This window comes from Molothrus ater, chromosome 17 (genome assembly GCF_012460135.2).
Source record: "Molothrus ater isolate BHLD 08-10-18 breed brown headed cowbird chromosome 17, BPBGC_Mater_1.1, whole genome shotgun sequence".
NCBI classification, from domain to species: Eukaryota; Metazoa; Chordata; class Aves; order Passeriformes; family Icteridae; genus Molothrus; species Molothrus ater.
In genome coordinates, this window is record NC_050494.2 from 1783027 (window position 1) to 1799863 (window position 16837).

General features: G+C 43.3%; 1 protein-coding gene and 1 long non-coding RNA gene across 2 annotated transcripts in view; both read right to left on the reverse strand.

The window, feature by feature from the left end:
- MMP24 (matrix metallopeptidase 24) overlaps window positions 1–16837 on the reverse strand; it is a 41548-nt gene that overhangs the window by 11907 nt on the left and 12804 nt on the right. Inside the window, exon 5 of the mRNA XM_036396040.2 lies at window positions 2537–2698. Coding sequence (XP_036251933.2) covers window positions 2537–2698 — 162 coding nt within the window. The remainder of the gene's footprint in view (window positions 1–2536; window positions 2699–16837) is intronic.
- Window positions 8514–10356, reverse strand: LOC129046859 (uncharacterized). The gene is made up of 2 exons (XR_008508654.1): window positions 10092–10356; window positions 8514–8902 (listed from the first exon to the last, which is right to left on the reverse strand). It is a non-coding gene; the product is annotated as an uncharacterized LOC129046859 (long non-coding RNA).

The following is a 16837-nucleotide window of genomic DNA, read 5'->3' on the forward strand; positions in this document are numbered from 1 at the left end:
AATTCAACAAGTCATTATATGACAGATCTGGACATGTTTCTTTTCTAATGGATAAACACACACACAATATAAACCACATTTGAAATGCACCATTCTCAAAAGGCAACAAAATGGACTTCAGCTTTAGTAGAGCCTCTGTTCTTTGTTCTAGCAACTTCAGTGGAATTAAAAATTGGAAGTTTTGATTATAACTATTTTTTAAAAAGGACCCTACAGGCAAGACAGTGGCTCTGTGTTTGACTTTGCAGAGTAGGTTACTAAATAATACATATTGAGCACATGCTGCTGTTGTAGAGAATGTCAAAGCAGCAGGAAAGCAGGAGATTTTGGTTTTTGGAGAGGTTCTCTGGTAGATGGGCTTTTGGTATTCCCAAGGCACAACAAAGCAGAGTGGCACTGTGGAAATAAAATACATTAGTTGAATGCTCCTGCTAAAGCTACAAGAAGGATACTTCAGCAGGCTACAAGAAGAATATTTCTCAGTTTTGAAATCAGATGAAGGGTTCTGTTCTTTCACCATTAGTTACAGGGAGAAACATCACATTTTCCATAATTTGTTTGTGAACCATAAGTGTAAAACCTAATTTTAAATTCAACTTTGTTTTTTGGACTGTAACTCTGTACCAAGGGCTGAAATCTCTACCTGGGGAAGGAAAGCTCCTGCTGCAGAAGCTGCTCCTTCTTCTCCCCAGAGGATGAGTTACCTCTACAACCCCTAACACCACCCCCAGCCCATTCCAGCTCAAGGGCCTCAGAGCCCCATTCTGGGGAGTGCTGGTCCCAGCTCAGCCCCTGCTGATCTTGGTTTGAATCCCAGAAGTGAAGCAGGAAGGCTGTCAGCTCCTTATCTGCTCCCTTTCCAAAAGCATGTCTGAAAACAGAGAAACCAGTCATTTTTTTCTTGATTGTACTTCCACTGTCTGCAATAAATTACAGGTTTTTTTCTTTCTGATTAATCAAAGTTCACAGGAACTAAATCAACATTTCAAAATAGAAACAGCATAATGGCATTTTGGCAGCTTTCAAAAATTAACACTTATAGCTCTATTACTTAATGAAAGTTTAACACTGACTACCCCAGCACTTTATTTCAAAACCCTCCAGAGTCTCTGCTACCCTGAGCACCAGAACATGTAACTGCGTTAAACTGTGTTAAAGTATTCATAATTAAACAATACCACGGGACAATTAACATGCAACTTCACCTGGTAATGATCAATAAGAAGATGCAGCAATGAGATGAGATAGTTCCCCTGGGTGTATTTTAAGTCATCTTATTTTGGATGTAGGACCTTTCTTGGATATGTGCCTCACAGTGAGGCTGGACTGCTCTCTACAAATGCCTGGTTTTCCCCATTGCCCTCACAAGTCAGAGAAATTAGCCCAGAAAAAGACTTTTCCAGGCATATGCACTTAAACAATGAATCTCAATCCAGTCACAAAAAACAAACGCCAAATCTGACTCAAACAGCTGAGATGCAATTTAGACGTCGAAATTCTTGCTACGCTGCTTTAGAGTCTCACAGGTCTTGGCACACATTTTATTAGCAGCAATTTCAAATTCACAGGCAGACCATGGGCAGAAACATTGAGTGTCAGGCCTGCCACCAATCTCTGCAGCAAGCCCTGAGAAACACCAGCTTTCCCAGTGACCACCATCTTACAAGTATTTTTTCTCACCTTTAATTCATACCATATCTGCTCTGCTGCTTCTGGGAGCTAATGTTTGACTCCAGCTGCACAGTTACACAGCACAACTGCTCTGTGCTGCATTTATTAGGTAACCTCTCTGTCAAAGTTGTACTTTCCACTAAGAATGAAATCAGGGTTGTTTGATGAAACCTATTTATCACAGGTTGCCACAGACTGTGGCCATTAGTCTCAGTCACCCCTTGTGTTCCTAAAACCTGGATTTCTCTTTGCTCTCAGAGTCTCCTTCAGCTAATAATTCTGTGAATTCCTGTCCTCACACCCTAGTATCCACGATCCATCACATGGCGCCACATCACATGCAGCCTCTAGGTCTTCTCCCATAATCTCTCTGCCCCTTTTCTATTTCCCTTGAGCCCATTATCTTTGTGGCACATGCTGTACAACATGTTCAGCTGGAGATTAAAAGAAGCAAAGTGTTCCCTAAGCAGATCCAAACTTTCCTTCCCTTACCTGATAAATAATGAGAAAAAAAGAAGAGTAAAAATACTTTTTACCTTTCCTTGATGTTCCAGGCTCTTTGCATTCTTTTCCTGTATTTGCACTGGTTGTTCCTAATGGACAAACCTTGGGTACAGCAAAGCCTCTGCAGTACTCTTTGATTTGGGGACACAGTGAGGGAGGGAGCAGCAGAGGGATCACAGAGGTTTGGTTATCCTGGCTTGTGCAGTCACCTGGCACTTAGTCCTGGATGAAGGGCTTTAAGCAGTTCCCCACTCAGCTCTGGCAGGAAATGCAGCCCCATCTGCAGCACGCGGAGGGGAATTGCAAAGCACTCCCTAGGCTCAAAGCTGGTGTAAGTAAAGAAGTAGGTAGGGTTGCTCACCATAGATTTTCTGAATTCCTTGGAGGTCATCCTGGGGCAGTTTGAAGTTGTGTGTCTCCATGTACTGGTAGAAAGGAGCCATGATAGCACTGGGATCATTGGAGTGCTCCAGCCCCAGCGCGTGCCCCAGCTCGTGGACAGCAACCAGGAAAAGATCATTCCCTGTGGGGGGAAGGCACAGCCAGGTCAGCACCACACAGCCATGGCCTCAGCCCATCCCAAGCCCCTCTTGCCCATAAAGCCAGAAGCAAATGCTTTGCTCTCCTACTGCACAGCAGGTCACAGTGGCAGGGTCAGCTCCTGGAGATGGGTTTCAGTCCCAAAAGCCTGCACAGCCTTTAGCCATTGTCAAAGAATGGGCCAGAGGCTGCCAGCCCCAGAGCAGGTAAAACAGGCAGTGCCTGGAGTGAAAGGATAGTGACTGTAGACTCCTTTGTAGAGAGTTTACAGAAAATGGCCAACAAAATGGTCACTGACACCACTGGCACCTTATCAGAGTGCTGCCAGGAGAGGTGAGAGCACGGACAGTCTGCTAATCAGCGGAGGGGTGAGTGCTTTGTGCCCCTTCTGGGTCCTCTGGTGCCATTCTCTGACCAGCTCTCGACCAACAAATGGTAGGGGAGGTCTGCAGGCACCTGGCAAGGCAGGAGGAAGGACAGAGAAGACCAGGGTAACACCCACTGTCCCTCATGGGCAGCTCCATCTCCTCCAGCAAGGGCTTTTACTCTGCTAGACCCCTGGCACTGCCATGTGTGCAGGAGCTGAGCACAGGCAGCTCCATCCTGCCCCACTCCCACACAGGGAAAAGGTTGGGTTGGATCCCAGTGGCAGAAGACAGAAGGAAGAAGGAGGAAAGAAGGTCAGGACTCTTCCTGGCAGGAGGAAGAAGGGCTGAGGAGCCCTGTCTGGGGCAGAAGCTGGGAGCAGTGCCAAGTAGGGGTACCTTCAACTCTACAGGCACACATTCCTCTTCAGTCCCACGGGCCTGGGACCCTCATCCCTTTGATCTAGAGTGGTCCCTGGAGGTCCTACTCCATAAGGGCACTGGAAAGTGGCCAGGCAGTGCTATGTAGGGATGAAGACACAGCCAACAAGGACGGATGTAAGGGTCTCCTCACGGCAGTAAAATGTCTGAGCTGTCAATTCTGCCTGAATTTGGGATCCTCTGGTTTTGGGTTTTTATGGCAAGGCAGAAACCAAGAGCACTTGCAATCAGACATTTGCAATCAGTTGTCAGTGTCTCCAAAGGGCTTCCTCACGCCTCCAGCTGAACGAAGCTCAGTTCTGTGCTGAGCTCTACCTGAGACAGGAGTTGCAACAGTGACTCACACAGAACCATCCCCACTTTTTAAATAGCTACTGCTTCACTGTTACCCATAAAAACATGACAAAGCATGTTTTTATGGGTAACAGTGAGTCTGTGAGCCTCCTCAGCAGGGAGCTTTGCCAGCATCTGAAGATACCTGAAGTCAGTACCAAACAGTGCTCCCCCAGCCACACAAACCACCCCAAAATGGTTAAATGCTCTAAACATTTGAGTTGGATGATGAAAACATCTGAATATGCAAGACATGTTAAAATATACAAATGCATTTCAAATAAATTTTCAAATACAATTGTCCAAAAACATATAAAGCCTAAAATTTAGCCACATATTTATGGAAAATTTTAGAATTTCTGTATTTGGGAAATTCAAATAAATACCTACTTAGTAATTTTTTCTCATCTGTTGCTGAAAACTCTGGTGTGTGCAGAACAGGTTAATACAATGCCCAACAGCACAGTACAAAATCCATGAAGTAGTTTTATGGTAAAGTTCGGAGGACTGATCATTCTTCACAGGTTTTCAAAAACACTCAGGCTTAGAAGATGACCCAGATTCCAAATGGGATTCAGAGAATCAATGTCCTTTTGCAAAATTGAATGGACTTAGTCTCCTGTATCAGCTAAATGCCAATGAAAGCATAATTTTCACTGCTACCACAACTACTCACACGTGGAAGTCCACAGTAAAGGTCACTCAGTACAGAGCTGACCTCATGAGACTCTGCTCAGCACAGGCTCACAGTCTGTGCCTGTGCTCAGGGACATCTTCCCTCACCTTCCCTTGGTGGCATTTTCCTCCTTGCTAAAGTACCCGCAGTATGGGTGCTGCCAGCAGATCTAGAACTTGTCTCTGTGTAACTCTACATATAAATCTATGGAAGTGACTTGACTCTATGTGCTAATCCTTCACCAGGAGCATAAGATCAGACACTATCTTAAGTTAAATTAGTTTAAAATAGCTTTCAATCATTTGTTTCTGCCCAAAGTAAATGCCAGCCCCTTTACAGGTGGAAAATGAATCCCACAGACTCACAGGATGGTTGAGGCTGGAAGGCACCTCTGGAGATTGTCTGGTCCAATGCCCAGCTCAAACAAGCTCAGGTAAAGTCAATTGTCTGGTCAGGTTTGAATGTCAAGTTTCTCATACTGTGGAGCCGTGCACAGGGCACTCCAGGTGGAAAGGAAGGATCATCTCCTTGCTCATGACTCATGTTCAACTTGCTGCCAACCAGGAGCCCCAGGTCCTTCTCTGCAAAGCTGCTTCCAGTCCCTGGGCCACCAACAGTCCAGGGGCAGGGCTGTGCATTTCCCCTTCCTCACCTTCCCATGGCTCCTGTCAGGCTGTTCCTCCAGCCTCTTGAGGTCTCTGAACAGCATCACTGGGCAGTGTTATCAAACACTCCTCCAAATTTCCTGTCATCTTCTGTGGCAGTTCCTGGGGTCCTCCGTCGTAGGAAGGGAGTGATGAATGACTCCATGTTCTTAGAAGGCTAATTTATTATTTTATGATATTATATTAAAGAATGCTATACTAAACTGTACTAAAGAATAGAGAAAGGATACTTACAGAAGGTTTAAGAAGATACTAATTAAAAAAACATGACTCTACAAAGTCCAACACAGCTGGACCATGATTGCTCATTAAGTCAAAACAATTCACTTGTGGGATAAACAATCTCCAAACCACATTCCAAACAGCAAACACACGAGAAGCAAATGAGTTAATATTGCTTTTCTTTTTCTCTGAGGCTTCTCAGCTTTCCATAAGAAGAAATACCAGCGAAGGGATTTTTCTGAAAATATGACAGTGACAATCTTCAAACTCACTGAATGTGCACTCTGCTGCATCACTGATGTCATTTCATCAAGGTATTAGTCAGCACTGATCTCATGCAACTCCTCTGACAAAAATCCTGAACTCGTCCATCTCGCAGTTACCGCAGCCCAGGATGCAACTGATCTTCACACTACCCACATTGCTTCAGCTGTCAGGTCCAGCAGATCATCGTTGTTTGTTTTTGATCTCCAGTAAGATAACCAGTAAGAGTTCTGTGATGATCAGCAAGATGAAGGCTCATTCCTGAAGAAGTACCTCAACCACCATGGTGGTCAGGCCAGCCAGCTCTTCCCCTATGGAACAGATACACACCTTTTCCCAGCTATGCTTAGGAAATACTTGTTCCTGGAAAAACAGCTGTGGAGAACAGCTGCTGCTGTCCACTTTTAAACCACCATTCTGGCTGGCAGTTGTGTGTGAGGATGTCACAGAGCACAGAAAATGTTGGCTGGGAAGTTTTGTAGCAACTAGAGATAAGAAACTCAAAGAAATGAACTGTCCCAGTTCCAGCACAGCCACAGCAGGCAGGTCAGCAGTGAAGTGGAAAAGTTCTGCTCCTCCATGGCCAGGAGACCACTCAAACCAAAGCAGGGATAAACCATGGGCAATGGCTGGAGCAGACGAAGTAGAGCTCAAGAGAATTCCTAGGAATTGAACTGATCTCCACAGAAAGCAGGACAAGAAGCTCCTCTTAGTTCTCTCCAAGTGCCCTGATTCTCACTGCTGTGGCTGCTTCTCATCTACTTTTGCTGAAAGGCATCCATGGCAGAAGCACACACAGCTCCCTCTCCTTCTGCTCCCTGCCCTGGCCAAAAATTTCTCACCTCTGTTTAATCCCCTCATATTTCTATTCTGGCCTCCTCCCAGACACATCTGTTGATCTTTTCCTTCCAGCATGCCCCTGTTGTCTCCTTTCTCCATCATGCTGCACACTCTAAGGAGGTCCCAGGTCTGAAACAACTACATCATTCTCAGAGAACATGTGAAACAGCATTTCATGGGAGGAGGAGATGGGAGAAAGAAGTCTTAAGACCATTTCAGAAGCCCAGAGTTCTCAAAAATCCAGCTCTGGATTCATCATCCTGTTTTCTCTTGAAGGGTAACTCAATCAATAATATTGTTAAGCAACAAGTTCCCTTTGATTTGCTAATGGGAGTAAATTCCATAGCATGGAAGAGAACACATTGTTCCTTTTGAAGGGATAGGCTAGGATTTGCTCTGAAAAGAAAATACTGAGGTATAAAACCACCAGTGTGGTTCTCTCCTTCCACAGAACTCGGCCTGGGGCTCTGAGGACTCTGTGCTCTCACCCACTGCTGAGCTGGAGAAGTCTGGAAAGGAGCTTGTACCTCCCACATTGTTTCTGTTGGTTCTTGAACATACAGGAAGGTCTCTGACCTCCCAGTTCTCCACATTTCTTACCCAAAAGCATAGTGTCCATCTTCTTGAAGAAAGATTCAGATGGATGCTAGGCTAGCATCAGCCTAGCTTGATGCTTTGCCATGGAAACATGGTCAAGCAATGGGATACAGCTCCCTAATTTCCTGCTCAACCCACTCAAGTAACAAGAAAAACTTGCACTCAGAGTATCTCAGGACCTGGGTAAAACAGTAGGGTTAGGAAGGATCTGTACTTGGAGGAAACAGTCCCAAGAGGAATACAACAACTTTTGCTCATTTGCACCATCTGTACAAAACGAACAGGTCTGGTCAGAGACCTGCCTGAGCTTCCTCCTTCCCAGTTCTCAGGAGGCAGCCAAAAGTCCAGAGCACCAGAGAGAGGATGACCCTGTAAAACTGGAGGGAGTAAGTTGGCTCATTGAATGAAATAGTTTGACCTGCTATACTAAACACAAAGAAACACAGTTAATTTAGTTTTGAAGTTGCTGATGCGTTTTCCTTTCCAGCACGTTATCACCACAGAAAATGACAACTGAGGACACACCTATAGCACTATAAAAGCATCCTGGGATGACGCATAGGTGAATACACTGCTTACCTTACATCCAGCTCAATGGTTCTATACAACTTGAAACATAGGTTTAATTTTCTTAATTAAAAACAGTATGTGTTCAGGATAAACCTCATTAGCTGGTGTGCTCCCAGATGAGCTACCTTACTTTAGATAAACTGCAATATAATCCCACATTAAACCCAGATCTTTGGTGAAAGGCCTCTCAAATTGTTTGTAACATTCTACTTTTCCCTGCAGAATAAAGACATGGTTTTATTACAACAGAGAACACTGGAATCATAGATAAACTATTTATGTATGAACTTCCTGCAACTCTCAAACTCCACCCCTCCTGATTCTTTGATTTTAATCTTCCTCTGGAAAAACCATTCAATAGGTAACAGACACCTTGAGACAGCTTTTCTTCGTGAAGTTGCCAGCACATGCCTTCCTGTACAGTGTCATTCCTTTAGACTATGGAAATCCACACCAAAACAATTCATTTGGCTACGTAACTCACTGAAAAATTCCTGTAGGCTGCTGAAATGCCTGTCAGCACACAGCAGCAGGTCACAGACTCCACTAGGGCAGTGCTATCAGTCACTGCCATCAGTGTTTATCCCTCAGCACAGCTGTGCACCTGGGTAGGCTCTGGAGAGCACACAGCACTGGGGACTGTAAATCCAGGACACAGCTTCTAAGACAACAGAAGTACAAATAATATTGCATGTCTGATTAACAGCAGAAAAGAGACTGAATCTCTGCTCTTTGTCATGTTAGTTTTATACTTTATGAACTGTATCACTCTGCCAACAAATCTACATATTGCAGTGTACTCAGACACAAAAAGACATATGAGGGTGATATTTTGAAATTTTATTAAAGTAAGAATGATACTTAAGAAGTCAGATGATTGATCGTGTGTGACAATAGCATGCCTCAGGTAATTACAGAAGAGATGGAGTGAACTAAACATGCTTATGTTCCTTCCACCCCAACAGCCACGTAGAGACAACTGTTTCCCAAGCACAACTTAAAGAAGCTTTAGGGCTACTCTAAGCTATGCCTTGGTTCTTGCATCTTCAGACCTGGCAGGTCTGACCTGTCCAACAGAAGAATATGTGATTTGGCTGCGCTCCTCCATTCACCTCCACAACACGCTCTGCTCAAGGAAAGCTTTCCAATCTTCTGAAACCCTGAAGAAGGGGTGATACTGCTCTGTGGAATTCTATGGAAAACAGCTTTTCTATCTAGAAAGGAAGAAAATACATATTAAAAAGAAATACAGGTGTTCCTCTGTTCATAAGCAATTACTGTTATGTGTTGCTTCTTAAGGAATTACTGAAAACTCTGAAAAGTGTCAGAACAGCTTCCCTGCAGAAAGAAGGAATGATGTGCAGTTTTAACAGCAATTGCACCACAGCCATATTAAACTGATCCCCAGGAGACCAAGGGACTGCAGAAGGACAAGAACCACATCATGTTACCAACGTGAAAGGTAATTTGCCTTTATTGCCCAAAAGGCAGTGTGCAAATCAGGGCTGCTAGCTGTGCTATACACCTTACTAATGGTGCAAGCTGTGCTTGATTTGACATGCACAGAGGGGACTATGAGGACAACCTCCTGTAGAAACTCAAGAGGAAAAATACAAACTAATGGTCTGGAATGGTGAGACCAAAACTGACAGAGGGAGCAGCCAGAGGGAGGGGCAGTTGTGCCAGTTCTGCTGCTCAGCCGTCTGACAGTTCAGTGGAGCAAGCGTGTTCTGCTGAAAAATTAAACCCATCATGTACAATTCAGTATCAAAGAATTACTAATCCCAAAATGAAAATTCCTATTTGCCTATACCAGCAGAGAATTTGGTAGAACAGATGGTAAAGCAGTAAAGAAAAAAAAAATCATAGAAACACAAAAAAATGTAGGTATGACCTTCATTCCATCAGTCTTGAAAATGAGCTATTGTTGTTATTTTAGAAGTATTTAAATAGCAGAGTCTACTGACAGAATTTAGTTCTGACCCAGCTGTGGAAACACTGGAAAGTAGCTAAAAAACCCCAGGCCTTGGCATAGGCAGTGTGGACAATCCAGTCTGTGACATCTGGAATCCTTTTTTGCCCATCAGGTTGAAATGATATTTAATTCCTGTGCTGGCAACAGAGCAAGTGTTGCTCTGGAAGCTGTAAGAGCAGCTCTGTGCCACAGCCAGGGTGTCCTCTAGAGCAGGAGACTTTCTGTCTTTGTCCTCCCCTAACACAGAAGTTCCTGATGGGGCTGTGAGACTGAGTAGGACTGAGACACAAGAGCTGGGATGGAAGAGATCTCCACTCTCAGAGTCATATTCTTGGTGGATTTGGGTAGAGAAGGCAATACTAGTCAAACTGTTTTCAAACTGTGAGCTCTCCTTCAGAAACAGCAAAGAAAAAAAGTAATTTAAGCACCTCCCAAGTTTGCTGCTTACGTGTGATGTCAAAATCCAGAGTACTGGGTGTCATTTCCCTGCTGATGCTACAATCTGCCTGTGATGACTTGCAAACTCTTTTCAAGAATTCCTCTATTTTTATTTTCTTCCTGATGGCCTGTTGTTTTTCTCCTCTGCCCTTCAGCAAGTGGAATGACACAACTTTATTAAAGATACAGCTCTGTTTTGGCTCATTTCACATAATCAGTTTCTGCTTTACAAAAGGAAAGTGATAAAAAGAGAATTTTTGGCTCACCTTGATTCTTGTGACCTGGTTTTTTTCAGTTTTTTTTTTTTTCTTCTTCCTTTTTAAGGGAAGACACACCATTTTGGTCCTTACTGGCTCTTTCCTGTGAATCCCAGAGTATTTTGTTATCTGTGAAAAGAAGTAAAGTACTTAGTTTTGATTATAGGTATATAAATTAATTGCTACATAACTATATTCATACTCTGTGTATTGAAAGACAAATGCAACGGGCTAACATTTTTCTTTAAAGAACACTGTGAACTTCAGGTATTGACAAGTACCATCAGGTATATTTACAAGTAGAGTGTTTTGAAAATTTGGAATTTGGAGGTGACCCTTATTAATGAATCTCAGCTGTAATCAATAACTAGCACTGCCAAGCTTTAAAATCCAGCCTGCATTGTGAAGCCACTGCCATGTTCGTTAAATGACAGCAAACACACCAAAAGAAAGCATTACTTACAGAGAAGCTGTCCAGGGGTGGAGAGGAGAATCTGAAGACAGAAATCTTCCCCATGTGCTGATGGGCTTCCTCTCTTCTCCTTCAGAGTGACAGGACAGGGGTGTAATCTCAAACTGCTGCTGATTTAAGCTGCCTGATTTGATTTCTTTTTACTGTGGCTGGCTGTCTTGAAATCATGTGTCTATATCCTTGCTCAAATCTGTTCAACATTAGCATAGGATGTGAGAGAGCTCTGGCTTATGGGAAGGAGTCTCTCTCCAAGCAGCTACAGGATGAAACCAGTGTTAAATAGGTATGTCCTGGAGATTAAACACTGAACTGGTCTTCAGTGAACAAAATACCAAGCAACAGCATGACCTGGTGATGTATCATCAAAAGGCCTGAGAGAATAAACTGAAATTTTAATACAATTTATGCCCCACTTGACTTCCAACGTGTACATGAAAGTCTTCCAGGTCTTCTGTGTTAAGGGACACGTGAGTAACTTCAAAGCAGCTCTGGTTTTTGCTCTGGAAAACGCTGATGCTCATTTTCAACAACAGTGTCAAAAGCCTGAAAAATAATGATGGATTCAAAATGCCATTTGTTAGAACAAAACTCTTTAGATGTGAACATGCTCTGTATCTGAGAAATCAAAGAAAGAAAATTAAAAGTCTACTTAGCAGCCAAACAGCACAAAAATTACACATGTTCTCTGTTGTGAGTTACTCATTGTGCTCACACTCTGTAGATTGCCAACCTCAGTACCTCCGTAGAAAATGAACATGAGAAAAAGTGGTAAAATAAGTAAGAAATGAGACAAAGCAAGGCATGACGCAGAGGAAACAGGAATTAATCAAGGAGAAAAGACTGCCAAGTTCTGTCAATTTGCTGGGTGCAGGTACAGGGGTTAAGGTGCATTTTCTTTTTCTAGCAGGCACTGCACTTGCACAGGTCAGGTAAGTGGGGAGTAAGCAGAGAGTAGAGAGTCAATCTAGGAAAATGGATGTCAATACAAATCTCAAACACAACAACAAAGCTACAGCTGGATACTCTGCATTCCTCTTAGTTCCCTCCCGCCACATAAAATATCACAACTGTAATCAAACTAAACAAAGAGGATAAATCATGTTTAGCCAGCAGTGTTTCCAAAGTGACTGGAAATACCTGGAAGTCTTTGATAAAGAAAAATTATATGACTAGTTTTTACCTAGAAAAAGCCAAACCTACTGATACATCTCCCCTTAATACCAGGGAATCTGTTGGATATTCTAACATACATTCTATGTTTATAGGATTAGTCTAGTCAATGCTCCAGAAACCTTGTACATTCAGGCATGGAAAAAAAAAAAGAAAAAGGAACAGTCAGAGGTGTTTCTTTAAAAGGATCAAGCAGCTGGCAAAAAATATTGCCAGCTACCTTTTCGTGCACCTGTGAGCATCACCAGTCCTCCCTCATGAACAATTTCAATGTTAAACAGTTCTGTTTTTACAAGGGAACTAGCTGATAGAAACAGAGAATTTTATGAGCTGAATACCTTGTTATGGCTCAGAGCTGCCATGAGAAGTAACTACAATTTGCTTTCAAGTTCTAGGAACTCAAATTCTGTCTATGGCAGTGCTAAAGAATTATGGAAAAATGTAGATTGAAAGGCATGGCTGGAAGCCACCAAGTTTATGGCTGGAAGCCACCAAGTTTATCTTTCTGCTTCAAGCAGGACTAATCTCAAAACTACATCAGGTTGCTCAGGACATCATCCAGCCATGCTCCAAAAGTCTCAAAGGATGGAGTCCCCACAACCTCTTCAGGTGCAGCCTCTGAGGAGTTCTACCACTCTGCACCTGAAGAAGTTTTTACCTTACACCCCAGGTGGAGATTTTCTTGTTGCAGCTTGTGCCCCTTGCCTTTTGTTCCTTTTTCTATTCCTCCACCTCCAAGAGAGTGTGCCTCCCTCCTCTCCCTAATATCTCCTCAGGTGGAAGACTTTTATTAGATGCTTCCTCCCCATCCTCCTTCTCTCACTAGGCTGACCAAGCCCAGCTCCCCTGGTTTCATCTTGCTTACAGGAATACAAATGTCCAAAGAATCAAGGAGGTCTGTGATGTTAATACTGCCAGGACAGAAAACAGTAAACCTCTAGTGAAGACAGTGCTTTGAACACACTGATCAGCAAATGTTGGCTTAAAGCTCTGCATTCCCCCAAACAAGGCATGTCATAATCACTGGCTGTCAGTAAGCTCCAAAATTAGCTACCCTAATCAAAATTTTCTCCTTCAGATCCTTGCTGAATATTCACATTCGTCAGCCTAGACAATATTTGGCTGTCCTGAAAAACCTGGTCAGGTTCCTGAACATATGCCACGTCCAGATGGTGACTCCAGGAGTGCTTGCTCTGCTGTGTCCACTGAAACAATGCTACTCCTTGTGGCAGAATCACAGGGAAAAAGCTGTCCAGTTCCTCTGCTCTGTGGCTGACAGAACCTTCCCAAAGGTGCTTCAGGCCCTCTTCCTCCAGAGCTTCTGCAGAAGCTCCTGTGCTGAACTAGCGCTGAATTAACTGAAGGTGACCTGTGAAATCTCATCTCCTGTACTGCTTCTGCCAGTGCCTTGCAAACTCTGGCAGTATTTTTGGTTGGCTTTCTCTCAGAAGCCAAGAACAGGAAGCTTTCCAAAGAAGTCTCTGCAGGAACCCACTGGGATCTGTGGGGGACACAATCAGTTGGAACAATTATAAGATTTGTTTACTTGCTGTTAGCAAAGCTCAGCATTTCTTGCCAACATCTAAAAAGCTGCCACAGTGGTCATCCAACATTTATAGAGAAAACTTGGTACACATGTGGAAGAGGGGCACTGAAAGATGAACCCTGTGGTCTGTACAGTGACCACACGATGTGAAGCTGAGCCACACTGGAGTTGGTACAGAAATAATTCATCAGCTGCAGGTGTTTCCTGAAGGAGCTGAAGTGGCTGCCCTGGGCACACTCCCACCCACAATGCCACATGACAACAGATGACAGGGAGGCTCTTAGAGGCCAACTCTGGGCATGGGGAAAGAAATAAAATCTGGTGATCCCTGGCAGAGTATGGATACCCCAGGTCTTACCTCACCTTAATATTAAAAAGATTCTCTAATCTACCTGCAGGGGGTTGACAGACACCACAGATTTAGTGGTACGGTGTTAGTGACATGCATAACAGCAATGTATTTTTGTGTTTTTAAGACACCAGGAGGGAGATTTACCTGGGATTATTATTAATACTATTTGTAATGTTAAACTGGAGATAAAAATTTACTTTCTGTAGTTAATCTAGATTAAAATAATGTTTGAGTTGTCAGAGGTGTGTAAGAGCTCTGTGTCATGTGGATATTTAAACTGACAGAACTAACTTTCAGTCACTCAGGATTCCTTTTCAACTCTGGACTTACATGCATCTATAATCATTATTTCCATATAAAGGCTAGCAAGTATTCAATTTGGCCAGTTAATAATGTATTTCATGCATCTCCTCTGTGCTTGAGCCAAGTTAGGAGCCAAGGGAGACAGACCCCAGCACTGCCAAGTCTGTTCATCCCCTTTCAGGCTTTTGCTGCCTGAGCAACATGTCGGTGTTGTGAGTCTTGAGGTGGGCAATTCAAAGACTGCTTGGCTGTTTCTACAGCACATTTCAAGTAAAAAAATGCCCAAAATCTCAAGAAAGGAGAGGAAAGTCTGGTGTTCCTTCTGATAAAACCAGTACTTGGGAACTGAGCCTGTGCTGACATGTGCAGGTGACCAAATGCTGCATCTGAGCAGCCAAGAGGGGCCCCATGGCAGCTACACCCCAGGTCCTGCTGAAGGACAGGGACTTCAAACACAGCTTCACCTGCCTCCACCTGCCAGGCACCAAAGCCTAACAGGGCTGGGACTAGCTAAGCAGCCAACAGCTGCTTTCATACCTATTGAAGAGCACATTCCAGGAAAACCACGAGGTCAGCCCCCACCACTGTGACCATGCCAGCTGCTCCTCACGTGGGGTTGTGTAGATGATTTATCTCTAAATGTGCCCTCTCTTTTTCAGTTGCATCTTGTTTGCTGCATCACTTCTCTGATTTCCCTTGTTTCCTCCAAATTCCAACGTTCTGCTTCATGCTTCCAGCTGCTCTCATCAACATTTTCACGGGAAAACAAACAAATTCTTTATCCCATGGTCCCAGTTAATAAGAGCCGCTCCAGGAGTTCAACCTCCTTCCTACCTGGTTTTGCCCATCTTCATCATAAGATTATATAAATTAAGCTTCCAGAGCTTACTTATGAGAATGCCAGAGAAGGCAGTACAATTATGAAGATAAATCAGCAACCATAAATTGGAAGTACAGTCTTACTTGGCTAAAGAAACTGAATGTCTGAGTGGAACTGTAACTAATATCCAGGGGGAAGGAAACTTTGCATCCACTTTGAAAGCCTATGCAGGAGTCATTCTTCACAACAGAAGAAAACAGAAGGGTTGGTGCATGTGCCCCTGTTACCAAGGGCTCAAGAGGACAAGCAACAGCATCACAGCTATTATGATTACACCAATAATTTTAAGGGATGTGGTAGTGGACATGCTGTCCACAAGGGCAAAATCAGCATGATAATAACAATGCAAAATGATAATGAGTACATAAATCCCAATTAACTATATCCTAGCTGGGATGATAAAGTTGTCAATAACCCCAGTGGATTACCACAAGGCCTCTTTACAAGACAGAAGCTTTCATCAACAGGATATATCACATTCTCCACGTACAAATTGGAGATGGCTGTTTGCATAGAAAGATCTGCTCAAATAATTCTTATTTTTCCTGAGTGGATGAAATTTCATGTGAAACATTTCACTTCTATCCATATAATTTGTACTGCTAGTGAAGACTGCAAAGCAGCTCTTCTGTGGGGTGACAGCTGCTCCCAAACACAGATACTCTGGACCTCTGCAGGTGACACAATACAGTGAAACAGATGCAGGCCCACAAAAGCAAGGATTCAGACTGGAATAATTGTAATAAAACTGTATGGGTGAGAGAGGTCAGCAAAATGTTCTAAGGATCTATGGCACCAGTTTCAGCATTCTGCTCTGCTGACAGGAGATTTACCTTCGTAACTGCAAGGCTAAGAGAGCTCTAAGGTAGAGGGCTCAACTTTTCCCTTCAACTAAGATGCATTCTTGTCAGGAGTGGAACATTTTACACTGTGGTATTTTGTGGGTTGATGAAAAGATACCATTGTTACTTCAATCTTATTTCAAGACTCTTATAATCATTGAACAGATACTGAATGGCAAAACCAGTTCCTTTTTTGCATGTGAATAAATGAGAGCTTTGCTAATGATTTTTCATAGGGCTTTTTTTGTTCTTTTACTGAGGTTTCTTCAATTCCAGACTGATCAACCCTGTTGCCAGAAAATACATATCTTAAGGACAAGTAATATCATATTTGAAGAAATACTTCCTGTTAAACAGATTATATTGTCCCCTCTAATAACTTATTTTCAATGAAAATTGGCAGTGAACTGAGCAGGAAACCTTTGACCAAGAAGAAACTCTTCAAAGCCCTCCTAAAAGCATTTCAAATAGAACACATCAGAGGTGAGAACCTGAAGCTAGTGAGTACTCCAGCAACAAGGAATAGTGAAACAGAAGGAAACTCCTCCCTAAAGAGGCCTGGATCACCCAGGGAGGAAGCAGGACACCTTCACAATTGCACACCAAAGATAAGGATGCCGGCAAAACCAAATTCCTCACACAACATGTCTATAATGCTCTGACTACAGCCTTACCCCTGTCACCCTCAAAACATCAAACTCTCCTTCTACCACCAACACTTCCCCCACATGGAAGGGTCAAATACAACCCCACCATTCTCAACTTCCTCACTGGTGACTTTTGAAAAGAGCCTGTGCAGCCCAGTCTGTGCAGCACAGTTATCTGAAAGCAAATGCACAGGTGACATCCTCTGAAAAGAAAATCTCAATTCCTCTATCAATTCTTACACAAAGAGCACACCAGCCCCTCAAATA